Here is a 24,180-nt window from a genome sequence, read left to right as displayed (position 1 = left end):
AGACATTTTATAGTTTTCTTACCTTTAGACTATTTTATGCAAAGAAACAATGAGATTTGCCACCAAATCCTTAAGCATAGGGATTCCTCTAGATTTATAAGACTGAAATAGTAGGCTTGAATGTGAGTCATTCACTGGTGAATGTTATTCTATGCCAGTAAGAAGCACATAAGAGAAACATTCAAGCAATGATTGGGTTTTCTTAGGTGACTCATTCTTTCAGTGATTCTTCAAGAACAATGCTCAGTGCAGGACACATACATCTTCTTTAGGCATCTTGAATGTTTCTTCTTTTGCTTTTCTTGTAAGCTGCAAGAAAAAAGAATATTGTAGAGGTTCTTGGTGGTGTTTCTCAAACCCAACCAGTGTGTCACCTTCTGGCTTGCAGGATCCTGAACACATGTATGACACCTTCTGACTTGCAGGATCCTGTACACATGTACACAATACATGTACACATGTATGAACACATGGCACTATTAATTGTGTAGAGTAGAACCTCTGATATAAACTTTGCCTAATCAGAATTCACAGTGGCAGTCTTGAAAGAAAATAAAGTGTAGACTCCTTAGTAGACTCATCTCATTCTTTCTCAAGGCAGCCAGGAATCTGGGTCTAACCTGTGAATGATAAATCAGGTAAACAAATATGACATGCATACCATTAACCAGACAGAGGCAATAATAATAAAAATGTTTCCCATGGGAGAAAATTGAATGGGTAAGAAATAGATTTAGGTAAACAAAATGTAAGTGCCCAGCTCTGGAGAGGCTAAAGACGTCTCTTTATAATATGTTTTGTCCCACTTCAGCCAGTCAAGATTTGACTACATTTGTAACTCAGACAGAGCTTATTTCCATAAAGATGAATCAAGATGCAAAATTTTCCAAGGCAGTAAGTAAACTCTTTTTCCTCTGAATATAACATTATGGATTTCTTGGAAGCCTAATGGGCAAGTCTTCACTTCCTCCAAGGAGAAAATGTATATTTCCGGTTTTTACTCTTTCCCATCACACACTAAGAGCTGCTTCACCTCAGAGAAGGCCCTGAGTTGACAAGATCAATAGGGTGCATTGTGAGGCATGCCAAATTCTTTGAATCACATATTTCTCTTGTGAAAGAACAATACATTTTTTTTCTGGGATGAGGAAATCACATCTTTAAAACCAGCCAAACTTTGGCAGACCATAAGGTTAAAAAATGTAGTTTTAAATTTAATAATTATAACTACTTTTTATTGACCGTCTCCTATGTGTCAAGTATTACATACCAGGACCACTATTTTTAGCAATACAACAATTCCACCAGCAGGTATTATTTTTCATTTCTCAAAGCCAGTAACTCATTCAACAGCCGTGAGGTCTGGTTCTGGCTTCTTTTTAAATTGGTGCTCTGCAGTTTAACCTGAACAAGTACTAATGAGCCCCTAAACACACCAAAAATCCTTGTTTCCTACACCTTATTGGTTCTTGTTTTTCTGCATTTCAATTTATTCAGATCCTCTCCTTACATCTGCCTTGATAGTTCAGACATTCTTTTGCATGCATCAACCATTATTATGATAAATTAAAGATGGATTGTTTCATCAATTTGCTTCATACTATAATAGCCATGTACAGATTCTTAATTCGTATACGTCATCACTCTCCCTCCCATCAGACTGATAAATTATACACAATTCTGTGAATGAAGACTTAAATGTCTTTGAGTCAAAGTAGTTCAGAAAGATTTTCATAAGTCTCCATAGTTAAACATGATATCACTCCAATTTACAGTGTCTCAATGTGAATCATTCATACTAAATTTACATTTTTCTTATTCTCACTTGTAAAGTGTTAAAGAAATATAGTATAGTGTATGTGAGACAGACTCTAATAAGCTATATTTGAAATAGTTTTGGAAAACAAGGTTTTTCTTTTTCTTTTCAGTGTAATAATTGTACCAGGTATATAGTAGATGCTCAATAAAAAATTGTTTCAAGGCCCACCTGCAAGAACTTCAGGATTAAGGTATAACTCGTGGTGCATATTTGAACATTTATTATGAGAAAGAAATAATTACCTTAAAACAGTGTTAATTACATTTAAAAATATCACAGATGTATTTTTTCTTTTTTACTTCTGTCTATGAAACATATACTTCTTAATGGTTTAAAAGACATCCAGAAATGCTTTATAAAGTTTCAAGAACCATCTGTTTCATTGCTTTTGTCTTATGTCTTGGCTTCTTTTTACTCACCAGAGTTAAAAGGGATTCTTCGAGAGATAACACCAAAGAGATATTAAAATCTATGAACCTTTTAGTAGATCAATTACTGTAAAAGCTATGTTTGACAGTTGTCCATAATAAGCAGTGTGGCTCCTAGTACAGTCTTTATCACAAAAGGATATTGATAGGTTGACGGCATATTGAAACATGAATGGCAAATATTTGTGTTATTGGCATTCCCTGAAGAGTTACTATATATATAAGAGAGTAAACACCACAATCAGTAAGCATGGTAGCATGATCTTTCTTATCCAGGAAGAAATACATTTCAGATATTAATATTCAACTTAGCTTGCCTTTTCTATAGCACTCACCTAGGCACATTTCAAAATCTTTGAGAAGGGAATGATGTTCTTGAGATACATGTGCATGAAGGTGAAATGTGCTACAGTGGCAATTAGTACCATTTGTGATTATAGTTTATGTGATGTTGGCATCAGTTCATTGAAAATGTACTGAACTATCAACTCATTTCACACAGATCATTGAACAGCAGTAAAGTGATATCATCTTACTCCATTATGACTCTGAGCTGGATTTGAACCAGTGATTCACAGGAAATAGGCTCCGTTCTGTTATCAGTCTATCAGTACACATTTATAGAGTTTCACTATACCTATCTATACCATTTTGTTTCTAACTGCAATCATTTTTCTTTGAAATGGATACAATCTATAAATTGTCTCTTGAAAATTTTAGGTACTAGAAAATGATTATAATATATTATATAATTGTATATTATATATTTTTTAATATATACATTCATCATTTTATTAATTCCTAATTAAAGTCGTCACATGTGGCATGATATTTAAAGGTCTTTTGGCTGCTAAGCAGAATGAAAATTTGGTTTATTCAAATCGTGCAAATGTACTACTCTCATATAATTCCCTCAGGACTAAATCTCCACCCTACATAATTATAAATATTCTCAGAGATCACAGCAGCTACAAGTGCTTTTTCCAAAAGAACTAAACCAATCTGTGCTGAGAGAAACATTAAATTTTTTTTTTATTTTTTATGAAATAACTTTTTTTTGTAAACATTACAATTTATTGCAGCAACCATATATATACTTTAGGTCACATCAGAGAGTGACATTGGGCAAATAGCTGCCAAAGGGATATTCCAAATACCTTTCAGCTACGATATTCTATTCTACTACCAGCCTAGCCAAAGACTAGTATGACATCTAGGCCAATGGGCAAGAATAATTTCTAATTTAATCTCTTTTAAAATAAAGTTTTCTTTTTATGTATGCCAATACCAATTGCATAGAACTTGGTTATTTAAAATAATAATTTTAGCACAGCTAGCTCAGTCAGTAGACCCTGAGACTCTTCAAATAATAATTTTAATTAATTATTCCAATATTGTTTTAGGGACATTCACATGGTCACCGTGTCCTTTAAAAACAGTAGACTGGCCAAGTGCAGTGGCTCATGCCTGTAATCCCAGCGCTTTGGGAGGCTGAGGCAGGTGAATCACCTGGTGTCAGGAGTTCAATATCAGCCTGGCCAACATGGTGAAACCCCGTCTCTACTAAAAATAGAAAAAATTAGCTGGGCATGGTGGCGGGTTACTTGAATCTCACTTGCTCAGGGGGCTGAGGCAGGAGAATCGATTAAACCTGGGAAGTGGAGGTTGCAGTGAGCCGAGATTGCACCGTTGTACTCCAGCCTGGGTAACAGAAGTGAATTAGTGTTTCAAAAAAAAAAAAAAATAGCAGGCAGTAGTGTAGGAGATATATTCATTATAAAAATTACTCCAAAAGCATCAAGTAAGTACAGTGTCTGGTCATTCAAAAGAAATGAAATGTTACATTTTCTAAGTATTTATTTATATTTATCAAAAGCATATTTGCATATTTCATCTTATTTAATTTTTTTTCTGTAACTTTGTCAACTAGTGTAAGTTTTGTTTAGTTTTGTTTTGCCTTTCTTGTTACACTTTTCAAAGCCCTAACTTTAGTTTTAAGGTCTTGAATTATACAAGATTGAAATTCTTTTTGGTATTTTGCTGGTTGGACATTACATAGTAAATGGCAAAAAATGAATACTTGTTCTTAGCTTTGTTCCTAGTTTTGTTTATTTTGCTTTTACATTGTGTCACTTGTTGAAAGTTTTTTGATTTTGTGTTCCACTAGGCCTGTTTTATTTGGGAGGAGTGTTAATCAGCATGTCCTGTGGTCTTCTTTGTAGTCGCAGCGCCGTGTTACGTTTCACCTCCCTGATGGCTCCCAGGAAAGCTGCAGTGACAGTGGTCTAGGAGACCACGAGCCGGTGGGTAGTGGAACCCTGATCTCACACCCTCTTCCTCTGGTTCAGCCACAGGACGAATTCTACGACCAGGCCTCTCCGGACAAGAGGACCGAAGCAGATGGCAACTCTGACCCCAACTCTGGTGAGTCACCTTCAAAATGTTGATTGCTTGTAGTTGTTCTGGTTTTGTTGTACACTTGAGCTTTCGACAGTAATTGTTGAAGGGTACAAGGATGAACATTTGGTTGTTTTTTTGCTGGCTTTATTGTTGTTGTTATATTCTTTGAAATATACATTTAATATGCTTGATATGTTTTTGGTTGTTAAATTGTATGATGTGTCTTCATTTTATGAACCATTGAAAAAGAAAAAAAAGTGCTACAAATATAACTGAAAGAAGCCATTTGTTGCAAGATATTCTGATGTCAAAGATGTTACAATATTTGCACACATTTTAGAACTGCTAAAATACAGTTAAGTAGAATATAGTCAATGGAAAAAAAAAGAAATATCTATTTGCATATGTAAATGTCCTATGAAATTTGATTTTCTAATGAATGTTTTACAAAAACAAATGAAGAATATTAGGTTTAGAATTTGTGTAGCAGGTTTTCTGATTTTTACCAGAAAAATTTTGAAAAAGGATTACATCATGGTTAAAATAAGTGTAAAAGGAGATGACAATTTGTGGGTTGTATTTCCTTTATCATCTATTTGAATTCTTGGATAACTTGTTATTTACTAATATGTTGAGTGAGATATATTTGGCCAAAGTCTTTATTTTCCACATACCTATACCCCACTCCAGAAATCATTGCCTACTCCAAATAAGCATTGTTGGGGGATGTCTTCCTTGGCCTTTGGAGGAAATCTTGAGCAAGTGCTAAAGCTTTTGCTAATAAAAGACACTGACTATTTTACTTTTATTATATACATAAAAGATCATTTCATCAATTGTTATTTCCAGTCTAATGACCGTAATTTGTATTTTACTTAAATTAACATTATTTTCTGGTGGAGTATGTTCCTGGTGAGGAAAGCTATGCATGTGTGGGAGCTGCAGATATATAAGAAATTTCTGTACATTTCCCTAAATTTTGCTGTGATCCTAAAACTCCTCTAAAAAGTAAATAATACAAATAATAATTATAGTAATGCATCTAAACTAATCAGAGCAAAAAGAGTTTTTGTTTATTTGTTTAACTAATCTTGAATATGCTCCAAACTGGCTGTGTGAGGTGGGAAATTGAAGTATGATGACTTTCTCTTAATTTTCTAGTTATTTTGATTTTTATTGTTTCAAACATGAAAATATCTCTGGCATTTCTGTAGTGTAAGTAGGAATACCAAAAGGAGGTAAAACATACAAAAGGGCTTTCTTAACCAGTTTTGTGCTAGTAATACTGCATTGCTGTTCTCTGACTTCCAGCACTTTAAATTGCCTCTTTTTGTTAAAAAAAAGGCAAGAGTTCTTTTTTAGATATGCCTCCTCCCAATCCCCAGCATGTCCCCATCTTTGGAAATCTGTTCTCATTGGCAAATATAAGGCATGCAAAGTTACATTTTATTTTCTCTCTGCCGAGATTTTCTCTGCTGGAGGCAATCTTTCAGGAGGATCTAAGTCAACTCCTTGCTAGCTCTGGCTTTTGCTATTTCATGTCTTATACCTTGATCACATAAAGATAAACATAAGTTCATCTTTTGATTTCACATATCTAGAGGAGCAGGACATACCCAAAGAAGCCACCTCTCATTGCACTGAATTTGGGAGAACAAGAACTATCCTCTTTCAATTTCATGGTTTTGACCAGTGCAAGTACCACTGAATCTGAATGGTTTCATTGAATCAACCTTCTCTTGACTTCTGTGAAGAGGTCTGTGTACGTGGAATTCACACAGCTCTTTGTAAACTGCTTTTCTAGTCTCCAACTTCACCCTATTCAATTTTAAAACATCTCTTGTTAGAGTAAAACTAAGAGTCTAACAGCTGATTCTTGACCACCTTTTCTGTGTGTATGAGTGGTTGGCTCTTTTTGTCTTTGGGCCTCAGACAGAACCAAACAAGAAAGAGTCCCATTTGAAAAATAGTTACACAAATTGTTTTAGGATTTGTCTGTAGAGTTTGCCAAAGTTGATTTACAAAGATATCTTCAAAGTATTTGGAATATATGCTGGATAGAATATTTACAATGAATAAAATTAAGACAATGTTTCATGAATTATTTTTAGCCAGAATAATGAAATATTTTAGATGCATACGCAAGAATATCCATGTACAGTAAATGTAATCAATGAATTTTAGAAACCAATGAATATCTGGGTAAATTGTTAGTTAATTAATTGAGAGATTTAAAATTTATTTCAACTAGAAAGCAACAGCAGCTTTTCAAATTTAAAAGCTGTAGGAATAAAATGAAAGTGGTATATTCTATTTGCCATAGAATTTTTTGTCTGTCAGCCAGGGCCAACTGAGAAGTATCTGAGTACAGAAAAAAATCACTAAATTATGTTACATATACCTTCACTATCATAGTAGCAACATATATGCACAAAAAATGAAAACTTTGTTGATTCTCATAAGAAATGACACATTACTGAAAATATATTTGGAGAAAAGTAAAACTTAGGCTTATGTGCAAAGGCTCACTTAAATATGTATTATAGCCTGGCATGGCATCACGTGCTTGTAGTCCCAGTTATTAGAGAGGCTAAGGCAGGAGGTTCACTTGAGGTTAGAAGTCCGGGGCAGCAGTGATCTATGATCGCGTGGCTACACTCCAGCCTGGGAAAAAAGCAAGACCACCTTTTCCTCAAGTGTGTGTGTGTCTCTAAAAATATGTATTATAATAAAAATGTGGTTTATGTTTTATAGATTAGTTTTTGGAAATAGTAAATTCTAAGTTAAAGGCAAATGTATAAAGTTATGAAAAATTTATTGTTCAAAAGAATCATGATAATATTTCATTTCATTTTTGTCTGTTTGTCAGGAGATTCAGGGAGACTTTGAATACTGTAATCAGAGCCTAACACAGTCTAAGAGTCTGAAGTCTCTAAGGGAAATATATGTTCAAGAAAGAAAAAAATAAAACATGAATGAGATAAAACTAGCAGGTTGTTGATGGTTGGTAAGTTCATTTAGACCAAATGGACAGACATTTGTTTTGTATTTGTTTTTGTTTTTAGGCTAGAAATAATTTTTACCAATATAGCTCTGCTTTCTCCTAAGCCCACACTTAAAAAAGCCCACATCTGAGTTTTCCAATCATAGAAAAGGGAAAAGAAAAAGAAATATTTTGCCTAGCTTTTAAAGTGTGTCTAATTAAGCTGTCCTAGGCCAAAATATTATCCAGTATGTATAACAGTTTACCCAGTGACTTCGACCTAGGCAGTAGCAATGGGCCAGGTGCCAAATGGAAAAGGATAGCAGAGGTTCTAAACTAGGAAAATAAAAGCAAACAAACAAAAAGCTTCCAAACTAGCTTCAAGAAGTCTCTAGAATTTTTAACAATCTAGTCACATGGGAAAAGAGACCCAATGGACAGCACAACCTTGGGCAGTCCAACATTCACCCAACACAGTGACGTCACTCGATCAATAAAATGTCTTTAAACTGGAAAGAACAGGGCTCTTGGGTTGTAGCAGTGCCTTATTCATCATTAGGAAGGGGAAAAAAGAGAAAGTGGGGAAGTGAGGGGCCCTGAGAGCCCCTCGAGGCAGCAGTTCTCTTGACATTTAATGGGACATAAAATTTTAACCTCCTTTGTAAATGTCTAGAGCAGACTTAATTAGGACGGCCTAGAAATATTAAAAGAGTCAAACTGAATGTTCATTCATATTAGGATAGAGTTATTGCATATTATCTTTAAATTTTGCAGTCACATTTTTTGTAATTAACTTTGAGAGATTTGTAAAGTGAAGTACAGTGATATTGATGCAGTGATCATCTCTAGAAATAATCTTGCTATTTAGTTCTCTATTGTCCCCTTTGAATTCAGTGGAGTTTTTTGACTGGGGTATGATAATTCCTGAAGAGCTCTGATTTTGTAGCAGGTAAAATGGGTTTCTGTTGGACATCAGTATTATCAGTAGAAGTAGTAAGAAATTTTTATGGTACTTATTTAGATTTCTATTTTTTCAAATACAGTTCAAATAAAAAATAATTGAGAGCTAATACTAATTTCCATAGTAACTATTTCCATTAGGTATTTTTAAAAAGGAATTGCTACAAATGCTAGTATCATGTGGAGATACTAGTATCAAATGCTAGTATCACGTTTACATTTTTGTAAACTTCAAGCTTCAGTATAGGTTCTTGCTTTTAAATACATACACACACACACACACAAACACACACACACACCCCAGTGACATGTGATCTAAGAATACTGATCTACAATATTCTACTTTATTCCCAATTTTATACTTTTGGGTTGTTAGAATTATCAATTTTTTATTATACCAAACTCTTCATTAAAAAAATAAGTAAATGGTGGAAGTATTTACATGCAATATGAAAAATATGTTGCAAATTAAGCAATAATTGATAGGTTTTGTATGAATGATGTTTCTGTAAATCTAAAGCATTCTCTACTGTGTAAGGTATGACACATATGTCGTTAATTTTTGTGTGTTGGAAATACAGCTTTCATTTTTTTCTTCCATTTTTTTAATAACTTCTAATCACCATTACATTAGTACGACTGAAACTTCACTTCTTTTTTACTTCAATTCCAGAGGATCATTATCATCAAAAGGAAGTACAAAATTCTCAACCCTGGGTCATCGGTCCGCTTATGTGTCCATTGTCTCATCTGCCCAGAGGGGTCTCAAATTAGACTGCCTTCATTCCAGTCCTCCTGGACTCTTTAGGAAATTGTTGATACCTCATGCCATAGGGAAGGTAAATAGGTTTCTGTGGGTTTATCTTTTGACTTCCATATCTAGGTGGACAGCATGAATCATTGCTCTTGGGGATCTTCCTGACTCGATGGACTCTAGGATGCAATCTAGCCTCAAGGACACTCTAATCTTAGTCCTCTAGGTTTCTCTGAGTTCTGCTCAACAAACATGATGTAGAATCTCTCCTCTTTATATTCCCTCACCTTTCACTTCTCTTTCTTCTTCCCAACTGGGTTGAGTGAATGTATTTAACGTCTAGGATCAAGGACTCCCACTGATTTTCTTGATATTTTTTTCCTCAAAAGTACAACTCCTCTACTTTCTTTTTGCCTCAGCAACAAGAAAAAAAAAATCTCATGATAGGTTTACAACTCTGCAAATCAACTAAATACTTTCCTAATGTTCTTCATCCTATCTCATCCTAATCTAATCAGTGAATATAAAGCCAACATCTAGTCCAGGTGCTGTGGCTGACACCTTTAATCCCAGCCCTTTGGGAGGCTGAGGAGCACAGATCATTTGAGGCCAGGAATTTGAGACCAGCCTGGCCAACATGGTGAAACCTGGTGTGTACTAAAAATACAAAAAAAATAATGAGTCGAGGGTGGTGGGTGTGCCTGTAATCCCAGCTACTCAGGAGGCAGAGGCACTAGAATCACTTGAACCCAGGAGGCAGAAATTGCAGTAAGCCGAGATGGCACCACAGCACTCTAGCCTGGGTGACAGAGTGAGACCCTGTTTCAAAACAACAAAAAAAAGTCAATATATGTTGGCAAAAAGTGGAGTAGGTAAAGGAATACATATATATATGTATGAAAAAATAAACCCCATATATATTAACATTTCAAAATTAATATCAAAAATAATTGTGTAAAATTATTGATAAAATGATTATATCAGCATTCTATTTAATATACAGTGGATAGATCTGAAAATGATAGACAAAAATAATTATTTCTCTTTTACCAAGTGTTTTATAAAAAACATGTGAAGAATTTCCCTCCATTAATTATTGATTAGCCTGGAATACAGTCCTTACAGGAAATGTGACATTCATACTTGATTTGAGTATCAACTTACAGAATGAGTTGGTGCCCTAAAAACCTCTAATGATGATCTAGAATTTTGTTGGTTTGTTCCTTTCTTTGGGATCATAAAAGATACTAATATATTGAGATAATTGTAGATATAGGAGTGTGGGCTGGCTTTTAAATGTTATTTTAAAATTATTATTTGTGAGAAGTAATAATGGAATTGCATATTGTTTAAAGAAATGTATTATTGATAGTGATAGATTATGAAGAATTTAAAAAAGGAACAATATAATGTCTGGAATTTGCCTTAATGTCTATCAGAATAATAATAATAATAATGGTGGGAATACATTAAACAACAGAATATTAGTATTTGTTGAGATTGAGTGATGGTTATATGGGTGGTCATTACACTATGCTTTCTAAGTTTTTACATGTTTTAAATTTTACAAAATACAAAGATTAAGTACATAGTGGCGGACTGGTGTAAAACTCAGACTCAATATATGAAATACATGAGCTCACATTTTATTTCCTCTTTCTTTCTCTATTGTTTTGATCCAAAAATAAGGTTTACTGTACACTGTACATGAATATAGGCAGATGTTTTTGTATATAGCAAGCATATTTCATACATTTAAGTATGTTTCTAATGAAGTTGCAATTAAGCAGAGATTTTCAGTAATTACATATGTATTTGTAAGACTAGAACATAAACTGATAACTGCTCCCATTAAAGACCTTTTAAGTAAAATAAAGTCTTTCAAAACTTCCCTCTAGAGTTTAGTAATAAAATTGTTAACCACAGACCTCTGTGCTTTTCTGTCTGTAGGGTGCCCAAGAGAAGTTGAAGGTAGGGTATGACTGGTATCCTTCTGTCAATCAACCAGATAGTGCCTCTGTGTTCTAGATATACCCAAGTCCTAGAGTACACTTAATCAACTGCCCTACATATGATGCACACATATGCAGTATTATCTCACTGAATTTTGTTACCTTTTACTGTAGGCAAAGATTTATTCCACTCCCAAGTAGCAGTAAACCATATTTACTTAAGTAGTTAGCTCATTAACATGATCATAAACTTTACGTAAATTTCAATGAAACCATTAATTCTAAGAAAATGGTAAAATGATTTTCAATTGAGGATTCTTATTTTTTAAACAAATATAACTAGGATGATGAAAGAATTTCACTAATTTAAAGGCAGACAAAAACAATTATGTGTTCAGATAAGGAACAGTTATTACCACTAATTCAAAATTAAGTCTTAATCTTGTCCTATTGAGAATTGTGAATAGAGTTATTTCCGTATCTGGTATTTCTTTAAATGTTATTTTAAAGGATTTTCTGCTGTTTAATCATGTGCAAAATTATAAGTTATATTTACTTTGAAAAGCCTGCCTTGATGTGCCTCCGACTTTATCTAGACTGTTATGAAACAGTTGATGAACTTCTCAATGAGCATAGTTTTCATACCTGAAATTTGTGGTTAATATTTAATAAGTCCTATTTATGACCCACGAATTCATTCTAGTAAATATTTTGATACATTGCATATGATCCTACACTAATACTGTAAACAAGATAGTACTATCAGTAAACTGAAATTCAGAAATTTTAAGTTATTTGTCTAAAACTACTGAGAATGACCTGGGTTCAGTGACTCATGCCTATAAGTTTAGTGATTTGGGAGGTTGAGGCAGGAGAATAACTTGAAGCCAGGAATTGAAGACCAGCATGGGCATTATAACAAGATTGTGTCTTCAAAAAGAATTTAAGAAATTAGCCAAGTGAATGGTGTGTGCCTGTGGTCCTAGCTACTGAGGAGGCAGAGGTGGGGGTTTGCCTGAGCCTTGGAATTTGAGCTTGCAGCAAGCTATGATTGTACCACTGCACTCCAGCCTGGATAACATGACAAGACTCTGTCTCTTCCAAAAAAAAGAAGAAAAAAAAATGCCTACTTAGCCAGTAGGTGAGCCCTAGAATACAAATTTAGGATTGTCTGACTCTACAGATTTTGCTATTCAGAGAACCATTCTTCAGTGAAAACATGAATTAACATAGTATGTGACTCAATACAATCACTACTGGGATTGCATTTTTAATTATAGGGCAATAATCTCGTTTTTAAGAAGAAGTTTGAGAAATTAAATGTTAGCAGAATGCTTTAGTCAAATAGTTTGCTGATAGGATAAATAACTTGTGAGAAACCGACTTCTGCAGTTTTTGGTGTTTTTGTTTTGCTTTGTTTTTTGTTTGTTTTTAGTGTTAAATTAATAAAAATTTAGATCTTAGTAGGACCCTACAGATCATCTGGTATAACAGTTTTTTATACAGAGGCATTAAAAAGAAAAGTGCTTTGCCTGAAGCCACATAGTTTATGAGTCTACAATAAAACTCATATATGCTGACTCCTATATCAGTGCTCTTTCCACTGGAGCAATACTTTATCATGAACCTTATATCTTTTCCTCAAAGAAAATAGGTCCAATTATTTGATTAGCAATTGTCTCCTCATTAATCTCTAAGGATTGTTTGCTCACTTTTCTATTCTTCATACCTAACCAGGTCTTGCATCTAACAGGCTGGCAATGTATATTGTTTTGACTGAATGAATAAATGTGTTTCACAAATACATGAGAATGTAATCGGACAAATTAAAAGTGTTCTATCAAGACAAAACAAACAAACAAACTTTAGAAAGTAGTACATCATGTTAACTGTGGGTATCTTCATTTCCTCTTTTTATTGTCTATATTTTCTACAATTTTAATAACAAATTTAAAATTACAATTTTGTATTGTAATGAGGTAGCATACATGGAAAGACATTTAACTGAGAAAAAAATGATTTTTAAGTTTTTTATATAAATATAATTTTACCTTCAAAAAATAGTCTTCCTATTATTCCTAAAAAATACATAATGCATATGCTTAGAAAAATAAAAAATTTTAAAGATTGGGCATGAGAGACAAGCTGTCATTTGGGAGGAAAACCAAATTTTAAAACAAGACTCTAGAAAAATCCAGAAAGTAGAATTACTCTGTAAAATTCCAGTCCTACAAAATTGTGCAAATTTTAATATGAAAGAAAAAAACACTAACTATGGTGTTTTCCTAGATACCTAGGAAATTAAACATGAATTTGATTTTTTTGTCACAGTGTTCTATGAAATACTTCTGTGAACCATGTTTCTAATTTCTGTTAGTATCTTAAATTGAGCAAATTATGTTGATCCAAAGAAAATTGTTCAGAAGTTTCATATTTTCACCTGCTATATTCACTTCCCCATGGGATTTTTGTAATAAATTCAATAGTGGCCTCTGAGTTGATGAATCTGCAGTTCCTTAGATAACAGTATAGGAAAAAGATATTCAATTACATTGGGATATAAGTTCAAATGGAAAAAAATCTATTCTAAACATTCACCAATTAATAAAAACAATTTGATTACCTTTATATTCTATGACATTTTTTATTCTTAGCTTTCTTAGATATAATTTTTCCAAATCTAAGTTCACTTCAAAACTTATCTATTGCTAGCTATTTTCACCTCAAACTCACAGAAGGCAAAAAATTTTCTAGAATAAAAACATCTAGATTATGAGTTGAATAGACATCTATGTATCTCTTTATCTGTTTTCCACTGCCTCATAAGGAATTACTACAAACTTAGAAACTTAACACACATTTAAATTCTCAAAGTGTCTGTATATTATGAGTCTGAGTATGGCTTAGCTAAGTCCTCTCTTCAGAATCTTATAGGACAGTGTGCTCATCTGAAGGCTTAAGTAGGGAAGAATTTACTTCCCAGATTATTCAGGTTGCTCACAAAATTCATTTTCTTGCAGTTGTAGGACTCAGAGCCCCATCATCTTGCTGACTGTCGGCTGGGGATTGCCTTCAGCTCTTAGAGGGCACGCTCAGCTGCTAGCCATGTAGACATGTTAACATGACTACTTAGTTCTTCAAGGCCAGTTAGAGAGACACGGTCTCTACAGTATGTCTGTATCAAGATAGTCTTACATAATGTACCACAACCTTCAGAGTGATTTTCCATCATCTTTGCTTTATTCTGTTGGTTAGAAGCAAGCCTCAGGTCTCACCTACACCCAAGGGGAGGTGATCACAAATAGTCATAAACATCAGGAGGTGGGGATCATGAGGAGTCACCCTAGAGTTTGTCTGCCACAATCTATATTAAACTTTTAGAACTTATATTAAACTTATATAAATGTTACCTTGATCTATCTTAGTGTGCATTATTCATTGGAGGTTTACATGATTTACCCATTTTTAAATTCATTTATCTGTTCATTCTGCAAACATTCATGTTAAGTCCATCATGTACTAGATACTATGCTAGGTTTAGAGGTTAGACATTAAAATCAAGACTCAGTAAGTTTAAACAACTTCCAGTTTAACACAAGAGTTCTTAGTCTGTGTTACTTGGTCCAAGAGGACCATAAGTAAGTTTTTAGGAATCTGTGAGGCTCCTGAAATTGTTTTGCAAATTTTCTTCTATGAGCTATGAAGCTGTGATGCTATGAAGATTTTATGAACCACAAAAAAGACACAAAAAAAGGAACATTCATTTTTGTAGGAAAGTATGAGATAACAAAATTAGAATAAATACTTGTAAGTGGGTTTTAGCACAGAATGAGCCTTGGATAAAGAATAAATAAATGTTCTATAGATAAAGTGATGCTTTAAACAAGTGATGTGGTATGAACAGACATTGCCTAAGTAAAGTCTGTGTGTATATGTTTGTATGTGTGTGTATGCAGTGTAGGTTTCTATGTCCTATCAAAGGTCATGGCCAGTAGGGCAAAGAAGTTAAAATTTCAGTGTCTTCAGAGCATATGCATGTAAAATTAGTATCAACATGGTCTTTAAGTCTCAGATACTTAACCACCAAAATGAGATTACTAATATCCGAGCATATTCTTATAAAAATTAAAGAGCCTGATGCTCAATAAATGATTAACTGTTCAAGTAAATGACAGTAAACAAATTGTCACTTACTAGAACAGAATAAATGGATTGAAAGATAGGTTAAGACCAGATTTTGAATTTTGGAAAGTCTAGGATAGATTTCATTTGGATATAAGGAGATAAGAGAAAAGGAAAAATTGGAAGGATTTCTTTGGTTTGCAAAATTTATTGGAAAATAGCATAATCAAAAAAGAATATAAAATAAAATCAGATTAGGAATTAACTTTTTTCTTTTAATTTTAAAGTCTGGGCCACTGGGCAAGATTATTTGGAACTAGAAATGTGATTGAAAATTGGAAATTGAAAACTGACAACATAGAAAGTGAATAAAATTCTGAGTATGATAATTAGAAGAGAGAGAAGCAGTTTAAGAAGGAAATCTTAAACTTTGCAAACCTTATATTTAGGCCAGGCAGAGGTGGGGCAGGATGGGAGCAAAGATCAAAAAATTAAGAACCTACAGCCAGAAAATTATTTGAAAGCTCCAGGGATATTTGAGCTGTACACATAGTTAATGACGGATTTTTTTAGAGGTAATGTAGAATTGCAATTAAGAACACAGATTATAGAATCAGACTAACCTAGATCCTAACTCATTGACCTCAGAGCCACAGGGTTGCTGGCATATAATGCAGGCTTAATTTACAGAGATTACTACATTTAATTATCATTATTCTTATCAATAGGTATTGAAAAGGTGTAGAAGCAGCAAAACATGTATCTTCATCATTGTTTGAAGCTTAAAACATTACCATGGTAAATTCTGAACTATAAAATCATTGTTACACACTTAAAAAATAAGTAAAACTCTAGAAAATTGTTAGTTTCAAATTCTAAAATTTTATTTAAAATATTATTTTTAAGTAACTTTTTCTTTGTATTTATCATGCTTGATGGGGGCCCTAAAACATCCATTTTTCTAAAGACTAATACATATTAAAACATATTTTTGTTCCAGTGTGGTCATTGTTTTTCTTAAAGACAGTTATGCTCACTTTATTACTTTAAAGGATTTCTTATAATATTAACTTTTCACAGTATATGTTAATGTTTTACTACCATTTTATTTTAAAAGGGGGTACCACAGGATAATTTTCTAGAATATTACTTAATGTAGTTAAGCTGTTGATATAAAACAAACAGGGACACAGATTTCTCTGCTAAAAGTTGTCAGTCTCTTCAATCTCAAATATGACTTTATTTCTAAAACAAGAATTATCTTTGAAAATTGTTTATCATAAAAAATTTAATGTTAGTAATATTTTATCATGTTAAACTTCTTTAAGGGGTCAGTAAATATAGTGTGTTTAGTATGATGGAAAAATCTATAGTAACAATATGCCTCCTAGTGTAAAGTAAGGGTAATGTCAACTTTCCCTGGTGTACTACTCGTAATCTCATTTCCATAGTTGCTGTCATGTGATCCATTCTTCTAAGAAGTAATAAAGAGAAATGGCATTTACTTAACCCTGGATATGTAATCTTCCCTACAGAAGAAAATTATTATTTGTATATCTGTGTTTATAGTAATTTGAGAGTGGTAAAAATGATAGATAAATGGATACTCAAATCAGTAGCTATACCTAAAAATAAACTTGCTGATATCAGTAACTCTTAGAAGTATAAAATACCTCAAAATAAAGTTGTATCACAGAAAATGAAATTGCTAATTGTAAAGAAAATATTCTTATAATATAAAACTAGTATCTTTATTTTTAGATGCATACAAACATACACATGCACCTTAAAAAATACATAAAATTATCTAGAATTTCAAAACAATTTGAAATTTTTGAAGAAACCAATTTGTCTAAACTCTCCTAAATACCTTAATGCTATTTTGACAGGTATTTCTGCCAGCGATTGAGAATTACTCAGATTAGTGTGTCTGACAAATACATGAGTGCCCAGATTTTAATAACACTAAAGTTGCCAGACAAAATATACAATGTCCAGTTATTGCAGGACTTTTCCTTAGTTCAGCTAAAGTCGAGGTTCTTTGTCCCATGGCCACAAAAATTCAGGCTCACAGACAATTTGAATGGTGAATAAGACAGGGTTTTATTGGGTGAAAAGGCAAAAAAAAGGGAGAAACAGGGACTCTCACTAGGCCAAAGTCCCTGCTAGAGTGTTTCCCACCCAGCCTTTGAATCCCAGGTTCCACTCAGGAAGTGGAGAGGCCAGGCTCCTCTCTGTGGCAAACCTCAGGAACTTCCTGAGGCTCTACCTCAGTGGGCAGGCTGGTTGGAGTTTCTTCAGAGACCCCCTCTGACCTGCCTGTCTCCTTCTTCCCTCTAAAGAAGTACATCTAACTGCCTTTAAAGATAAAGACCAGCTTCCTGCTGACAGGGGGCGCTGTTTCGGGGAAATGGCAGTCAGAGCTTCCTCAGAGGCCTATCTTCTAAGGGTTCCTGGCAGATGAGGTCATGGTCAGAGGTGCCAGTTGCATGACTGTTTGGAGTTTGATGGCCTGAAGGCAAGAACAGACAAACCCGGTTATAGAAAACATGTATCAAAATGAAACAAGTAGAGGAGTAAAAACAGCTCAAAAATTCCAAGGCCCTTTACCAGTTTGCACAAGGAGAGGTAAGCCAAAAACCTGACTGGTTAAAAAAAAAGTAAACCTTTACCCTTTTTACTGGTATGTTGGGCTTCTAGGTTCCCTTCCCTTGAGCCCAAGGTTTGAGAAATTAACTCTTTCTGGTTTGGAGGATGCATCTGAGGAGAGTGTCCTGTAGTAGACACAATTACCTATCAGTGAAGAGAGAACTGAGGAGAAGAAAGGAAAAAGAAAGCATTTTTAAAGAAGTTCCAAGTGTTCAAGATGTACTTGAAAGGGTTACATACTGAAGATTAATGCCTACCCATCTAGACAGAGGGGAGCAGGCATCTGTGGTTCGCTTCTCTTCCTTAGCAGATATGCAGGGTATATGAGAGAGAGAGGGAAGAGTGCCTTCTTTTCATCTTCCATCCTTGCATCCCCAAGTTCCAGTGACTTTGGCAGGTGCCACCATGAGTGCAAGGTGTCTTGCACCCATGAAGCAGGGGGGCATAGAGAAGAGGAATTAACTACTCTCACCTATATCTCTTTCCCACCTACTGTCAGTAGCCTTGGCGTTCCCTAGACCTCATTTATGCCATGGATATTAATGTAGCCTTTATCCACAAAACAGGGAGCCTGGGCTTGGCTTAATCGGCAGGAATCAGCCACGCTCACCCGCACTGTGCCTTTTAATCTCTGTTGCCATCTGCCTCTGGATTCCTTAGATCCAGTTTTCCCTTCTAGGGATTTGGCCTGAAACTTGGACTTGAGTCTGGGACAAAAATGTGTCTAGGGGGGTTGCATGGACTCCTTATCATAAGCTGAATGCTAAGGTGAAACTTCAGAACTGAGTCCTCCTCCAACAAAGGAGAAGAAACAATATCTTCCGACATACTCAGATACCTGGTGGCTATAGTTACGCTTGCTAGGATTTGCGTGCATGGTACTTGGCTTTGGCTAGCTCACTTGGTCCTACTTTCCCAGAAAGGAAACCTCCAAGTGATAGGCATCCTATTTATTCCCATCACCTGGCAGGACTTGCAGGATAATTGCTCAGAACTAAAATATTAATCCAGATTTTTACATTACCCTTCCTTCTTGTTCTTTCTGAGCTGCAGCCGGAGATTGCTGGTTTGTTCACAGGAAGAAACAGGGTTAGTCTAAAATGTAGGAAAAACTTAAAAACAACTAATGAGTTTAGAATTTAATGATGAATATATGGTAAGTTTTGAAACATGATTTCTCTCTCTCCAATCCTGTTTGTTAAAAAAAAAAAAAAAAGACAAATTTGTTAGGAATGAGTGGTTTGCAAAATAGACTTTGGTCTTATACGTGGCCTGATTATTCGTGTAAAGTACAGCAAGAATAATTATTTCTACATTAGGCCTTTTGGATTGGCTTTGATGGAAGTCTGTTCCACAAGAATCTCAGATAAGATCATTTAAAGCCAAGCTCAACCATGGGTTTATATCCTCAAATACATGTGAGTTGGGTCATCCTCTCCTCTTAAGGTCCCAAGATGAACTTAGAGCTTCTAGACTGTTAGTAAGTAACATTCTTTACTGACCACAGGTCAGGAATCCAGTCAGGGACTGCATAGACAAGGTATGGGGCCAGTTTCCCCACTGGGCTTCTATAAGCTCTGTAAGTCAAGCTTGACTCCTTAAAGTGAAGCATACCTGTTTAGTCAAAACCTTGATAAAATTACCAGATTTTCCAATTGTGTCCTGTTGCAAAAGGAAAACTGATTCTTATTGTAATGATGCAAACAACTATATTGCCATAAGAATACTCACAGATATTTTCCAAATTTTATAGGAGCCAGACAGAGAGAAACAAACATACTCCAAATTTTGTTCATAGGAATATACCTTACTTAATTATTAAAGGCCGTAAATAGTTCAAAATAAGTTTCCTTGACTCTGAAAAACAAGGATCAGCAATATTTCAACTGAAAGTCAAAAAGGTTTCTTCTGCTTTCTGAGTTCAGTCCATTTAGTTAATGCGGGTGTTGCTTAATATTCATGAACTTTGAGCTCTTCAGGATTCCTGTATATTTTCCTTTATTCCAGTATTTGAGAGTACCTGTTAAAGTTTTATAGCTCATTATGAACCATCTTTGAAAAGGATTAAAACAAGACAACAATTGTGAATAGCAAAATCTCCAGGGTACTTACAGTTAGAAACACAATTGACAGAGAAGTTTGGTTATCTCTGTGCTTTAAAATAACTTAACAACCTTAATTATAATTGATAGCATATACTCAGACATTAGAATTTTAGAAATCCCATACAAGTTTGAAACATATATTAGCATTATTCACAAAAATATAACCTATAAACATATATTAGCATTATTCACAAAAATGTAACCTATTGAGCATCATTTGGACAAACCCAGTACCTAAGCATGTCAAAAATCCTGTTTACTTCTCTTTACTGGACACTTTAGGGGCCCTCTGAAGTATTTGAAACCAACTTCCAGGGAAGACAATTTTAAAACTGAAGTTTGATTTTGAGAAGTCTTATAATATTCAAGGTTTAAAACACTTGATATTATGAAATAGAATTCCAGATTACCATAAGATATTTATTTCACCAAAATGATGATTCAGAAATTTTAAAGAAACAAAAACCTTTTATAACCCTTTACAAATTTTACCAAAGAGCAGATTAGCACCTTAAGAAAACCTTGTTATGCTTTCATTTCAATGCTCAATTTACAGAAAAACCATAAAATACCCTTTTCTGAATGTAGTCAATATGTTCACACAGAGAACCTCTTCTGCAAGATTAATTTCCACAATTCCTCCACCACTTATTTGAACCTTCAGCTTTTTCCTAATTTAACTCAAAACAATCCTTTAGCCTGAGGCCAAAGTTTACATTTCCATGCCTTCCTATAACCTTATACTATAAAGCACATTTTACTGTTCTTACACACCTTGCATGTAAATCTATTTCCAGTAGTTTCAGTTAACTCCTAGCAATTTTTAACTTTAAGGTAAAACTTGGTAAGTTGCTTTAATTGAGTGCAAACTGCAGCCAAGGTTTGCCTTCTTAGTTAAGGGCATGGTTAGTTTCCTTTGTCCCCAGGTCTTACCCATTGTGAAGCCTGCAAATCAAATAGTTCTCAAACCCAAAAAGCAGTTTGCAACTTCAAAACACTTAGCAATCTGACCTGCATTTTACTAATAGTCTTTAGGGCTGTTTTTATTTCTTAAAGATTAAAGTCATGTGAACTAAAAGGTACCACAGCTTTTACCTTCCCTTAAAAAAAGTATTTTATCCCAGTGCTTGTCTTACTTTAGGCCAAATTAATTAGAGCTCTTTTTACAGACATCACACATAGTATACACACAGGCAGGCAGAAGAAAACCCACTCGCTGGGTGGGACCCTTGTAGAGACAGGGCTAGGAGAACATGCAGTTTTCTAACCTGAGGGGGTTCAACCCCTAAGGCAGGATTGTTAAATGAAGCCTTGCCAAGTGACTACTGGTCAGGGCCCCAAGATGTAAAGCAAGATGGAGGCTTGCCACACAAACCATACAGACATGCAAAGCACATCAGATTGGCCACAGCCCAAGACTAGTCCCACTAATCCTTTTACACAATAAAACCTTCACAGAAAATATAAACAGTGATAGTTGAGTGGCCTAGTCTAATAAAGGGGGAAAAGCACTTTAAAGGTTAACTGCTGACTGGGGTAGAGAAGAGGAAAGAGAAAAGGTTTAAAAATGCCAAGGGAAGAATCTCTTATTCTCATACAAGTGGTTCCTTCACCAGGGAGATAAGTTTAAGCTTATTGACTGCCCATTAGAGTTAAACTCCTTGTGACGAGGGAGTCTGCAGCAGTGGTGAGTGGCTGGTTCTAGCCAGCGGCTGTGCTGGACTCTTGAGCCAAACGTCCCAGGCCTGGCAGGGAGTGGGGATGGAGGAGAGCTGCTGTTTGCTGGTCCCTCCCGAAAAAGAAAAGGCTATGAAAAGGCCTGGTAGAAGTCTGAGGATGAAAAGGCTTAGAAGCAACAGTGAGAGGTGTGGAGTCCCCATTTCATTCACCGCTTCTCAAGCTCCCATGTTGTTGGCCAAAAATGCTGCAGGACTTTTCCTTAGTTCAGCTAAAGATGGGGTTCTTTGTCCTAAGGCCATGAAAATTCAGACTCATAGACAATTTGAATGGTGAGTAATGCAGGTTGTTATTAGGTGAAAAGGAAAAAAAAAGTGGGGGAAATGGGGACTCTTACTAGGCCAGAGTCCCTGCAAAAGTGTTTCCTGCCCAGCCATCTGAATCCCAGGCTCCACACTGGAAAAAGAGAGGCAGAATCCTCTCCGCTGCAAACCTCATGAACTTGCCGAGGCTCCATCTCAGCGGGCAGGCTGGTTCAAGATTCTCCAGGGACCCCCTCGCACCTGGCTGTCTCAGAGTTAAATTTGAATTTCAGATAAACAATTAAACTTTTTAAGTCTATGTATGCTCCAAATATTGCAATATTCCATTATCATTCATTGTTTCTCTGAAATTCAAATTTAACTTGTCCTACTGTATTTCTGGCAACTTTACAATTTATATTATAATTATTTGCAAGTCCAGAAAACAACAACACTACAACGTTAGAATTTCAGTTTGCTTATATATTTAACACTGTAAATGTATTGATCTATCATGGAATGGTGACTTTGATGTTGGTCTTTCACTGGTTGTGGCAAATAGAGTTTCTGATTAAAATTTTTGATGCGTTATTTGGTTTGTTGTTTAATGGTTTTTTTGGTACATCATATTTAAAAATTCTTTATATATTTATTGATTTTCACATATTTTCTTTACTCTCATGATCTAACCTCTAGAATTCAGGATTAAACCACTCTTTAAGGTCCTTTGTCAACATGGAATGAGGTTAGGAGAGGGAGATATTGACACTAAATTTGTTTCTAAAACTTAGGTTAAATATCCCAGCAAATATATCCATGGAGAATCCATAAAATACACTTTTAACACATCTCATTTAAGATACTGAAGGAAAGTGTATGTAGTGGTTAACTGCTGTAGAGATAGTACAAATGATACCTCTTCTATTTGCCACCTACGTAACCTGAGGCAGGTAACTCTGACGTGTCATACAGATTGCAATGGGTTAACACGTGTAACCTACGTAGAATAGTTCTAGGTTAATAATAAGTCTTCAATTATGTTAGCTCTTATTATGAAAATTAAAGTCAAATGACAATTAGCTAAGTGCACTCTTTGGCTTCAAATTCTGTCTTCACAACAAACAAGGAAAGAAATATTAGACCAATCTTTCCTATATTCAAATTTCTTGCTAATTAGTTGAAGAAAGAAAAGTATTCTTTTAGTGTATGTTAAATCAAGATAATCTTAGCTCTTCATTTCACTTTGCTTATATAGACAGTCAATATTTTTCTAAAAATCACATGATTTAGCACCAATTATTTGCAGAGTGACATAGTTTTAGCTTAAAAACAGCTTTGAATAATAACATGGAGCGATTTGGGTATTTCAAATCCCAATTGTTTTGGGTTCAACCCAGTTGTATCAACTAGGTTTAGTGGTGAGCTTTGGGTTACATATGAGGAACATGAATAAAAATCTTATGATATTCCAGACTCCCAATCTTTATTTGAATTTTAGACCTTTACAAACTTATTTCTCTTAATTAGCCAGAAACAACTTTATTTCTTTGTAATTATGAATAATTTGACTTCAGGTCAAATCTACCAAAAAGCCAATATACTATACTTCGGGTGAATTTGCCAGTTAGTCTATGCAAATGAAATGTCTGATTAAAAATAAAATAATAATTTTTATTCAAGTGCACAATGAAAGGAAAGAATTAAACCGTGAAGTTCCTAAAGATCAGGCATTCGTTTCATTTATATTTTTTTTCATGTTTTTGTGTTTTGACATTAACAGGTATTTTATCAGGCCTGAACATTCTACTGAAAACCTTTTTCACTTGAAGAATAACATAAGAAAACTTGAACTAGCTTTTTAAATTTTCCATGAATGAAAAAGGAAACTGCTTCAGTCAAGAAAGGGAGTACATTATCTTTTATGTTTTATAAGATGGAGTCTTAGACGACGCACAGTCTGACAATTGTGAAACTATCTAGAGACCAAAAACAGATGTAGAGACCCCACAAAACATGCACAGACTTAAGA

General features: G+C 34.6%; 1 protein-coding gene across 6 annotated transcripts in view; it reads left to right on the top strand.

The window, feature by feature from the left end:
• PCDH9 (protocadherin 9) overlaps positions 1–24,180 on the top strand; it is a 926,664-nt gene that overhangs the window by 586,097 nt on the left and 316,387 nt on the right. For 3 of the 6 annotated variants that reach the window (XM_012442855.2, XM_012442853.2, XM_012442854.2), the window contains one exon: positions 4,596–4,671. In XM_012442855.2, the coding sequence (XP_012298278.1) occupies positions 4,596–4,671 (76 nt within the window). Of the gene's footprint in view, positions 1–4,469; positions 4,672–24,180 lie in introns of all 6 variants that reach the window. The other 3 variants (XM_012442852.2, XM_012442850.2, XM_012442851.2) reach the window with 1 other exon arrangement.

This window comes from Aotus nancymaae, unplaced genomic scaffold (assembly GCF_030222135.1).
Source record: "Aotus nancymaae isolate 86718 unplaced genomic scaffold, 86718_ANA_hifiasm-v0.15.2.pri h1tg000088l, whole genome shotgun sequence".
In the NCBI taxonomy this organism is placed as follows: domain Eukaryota; kingdom Metazoa; phylum Chordata; class Mammalia; order Primates; family Aotidae; genus Aotus; species Aotus nancymaae.
This window is presented reverse-complemented; position numbering and strand designations above follow the sequence as displayed.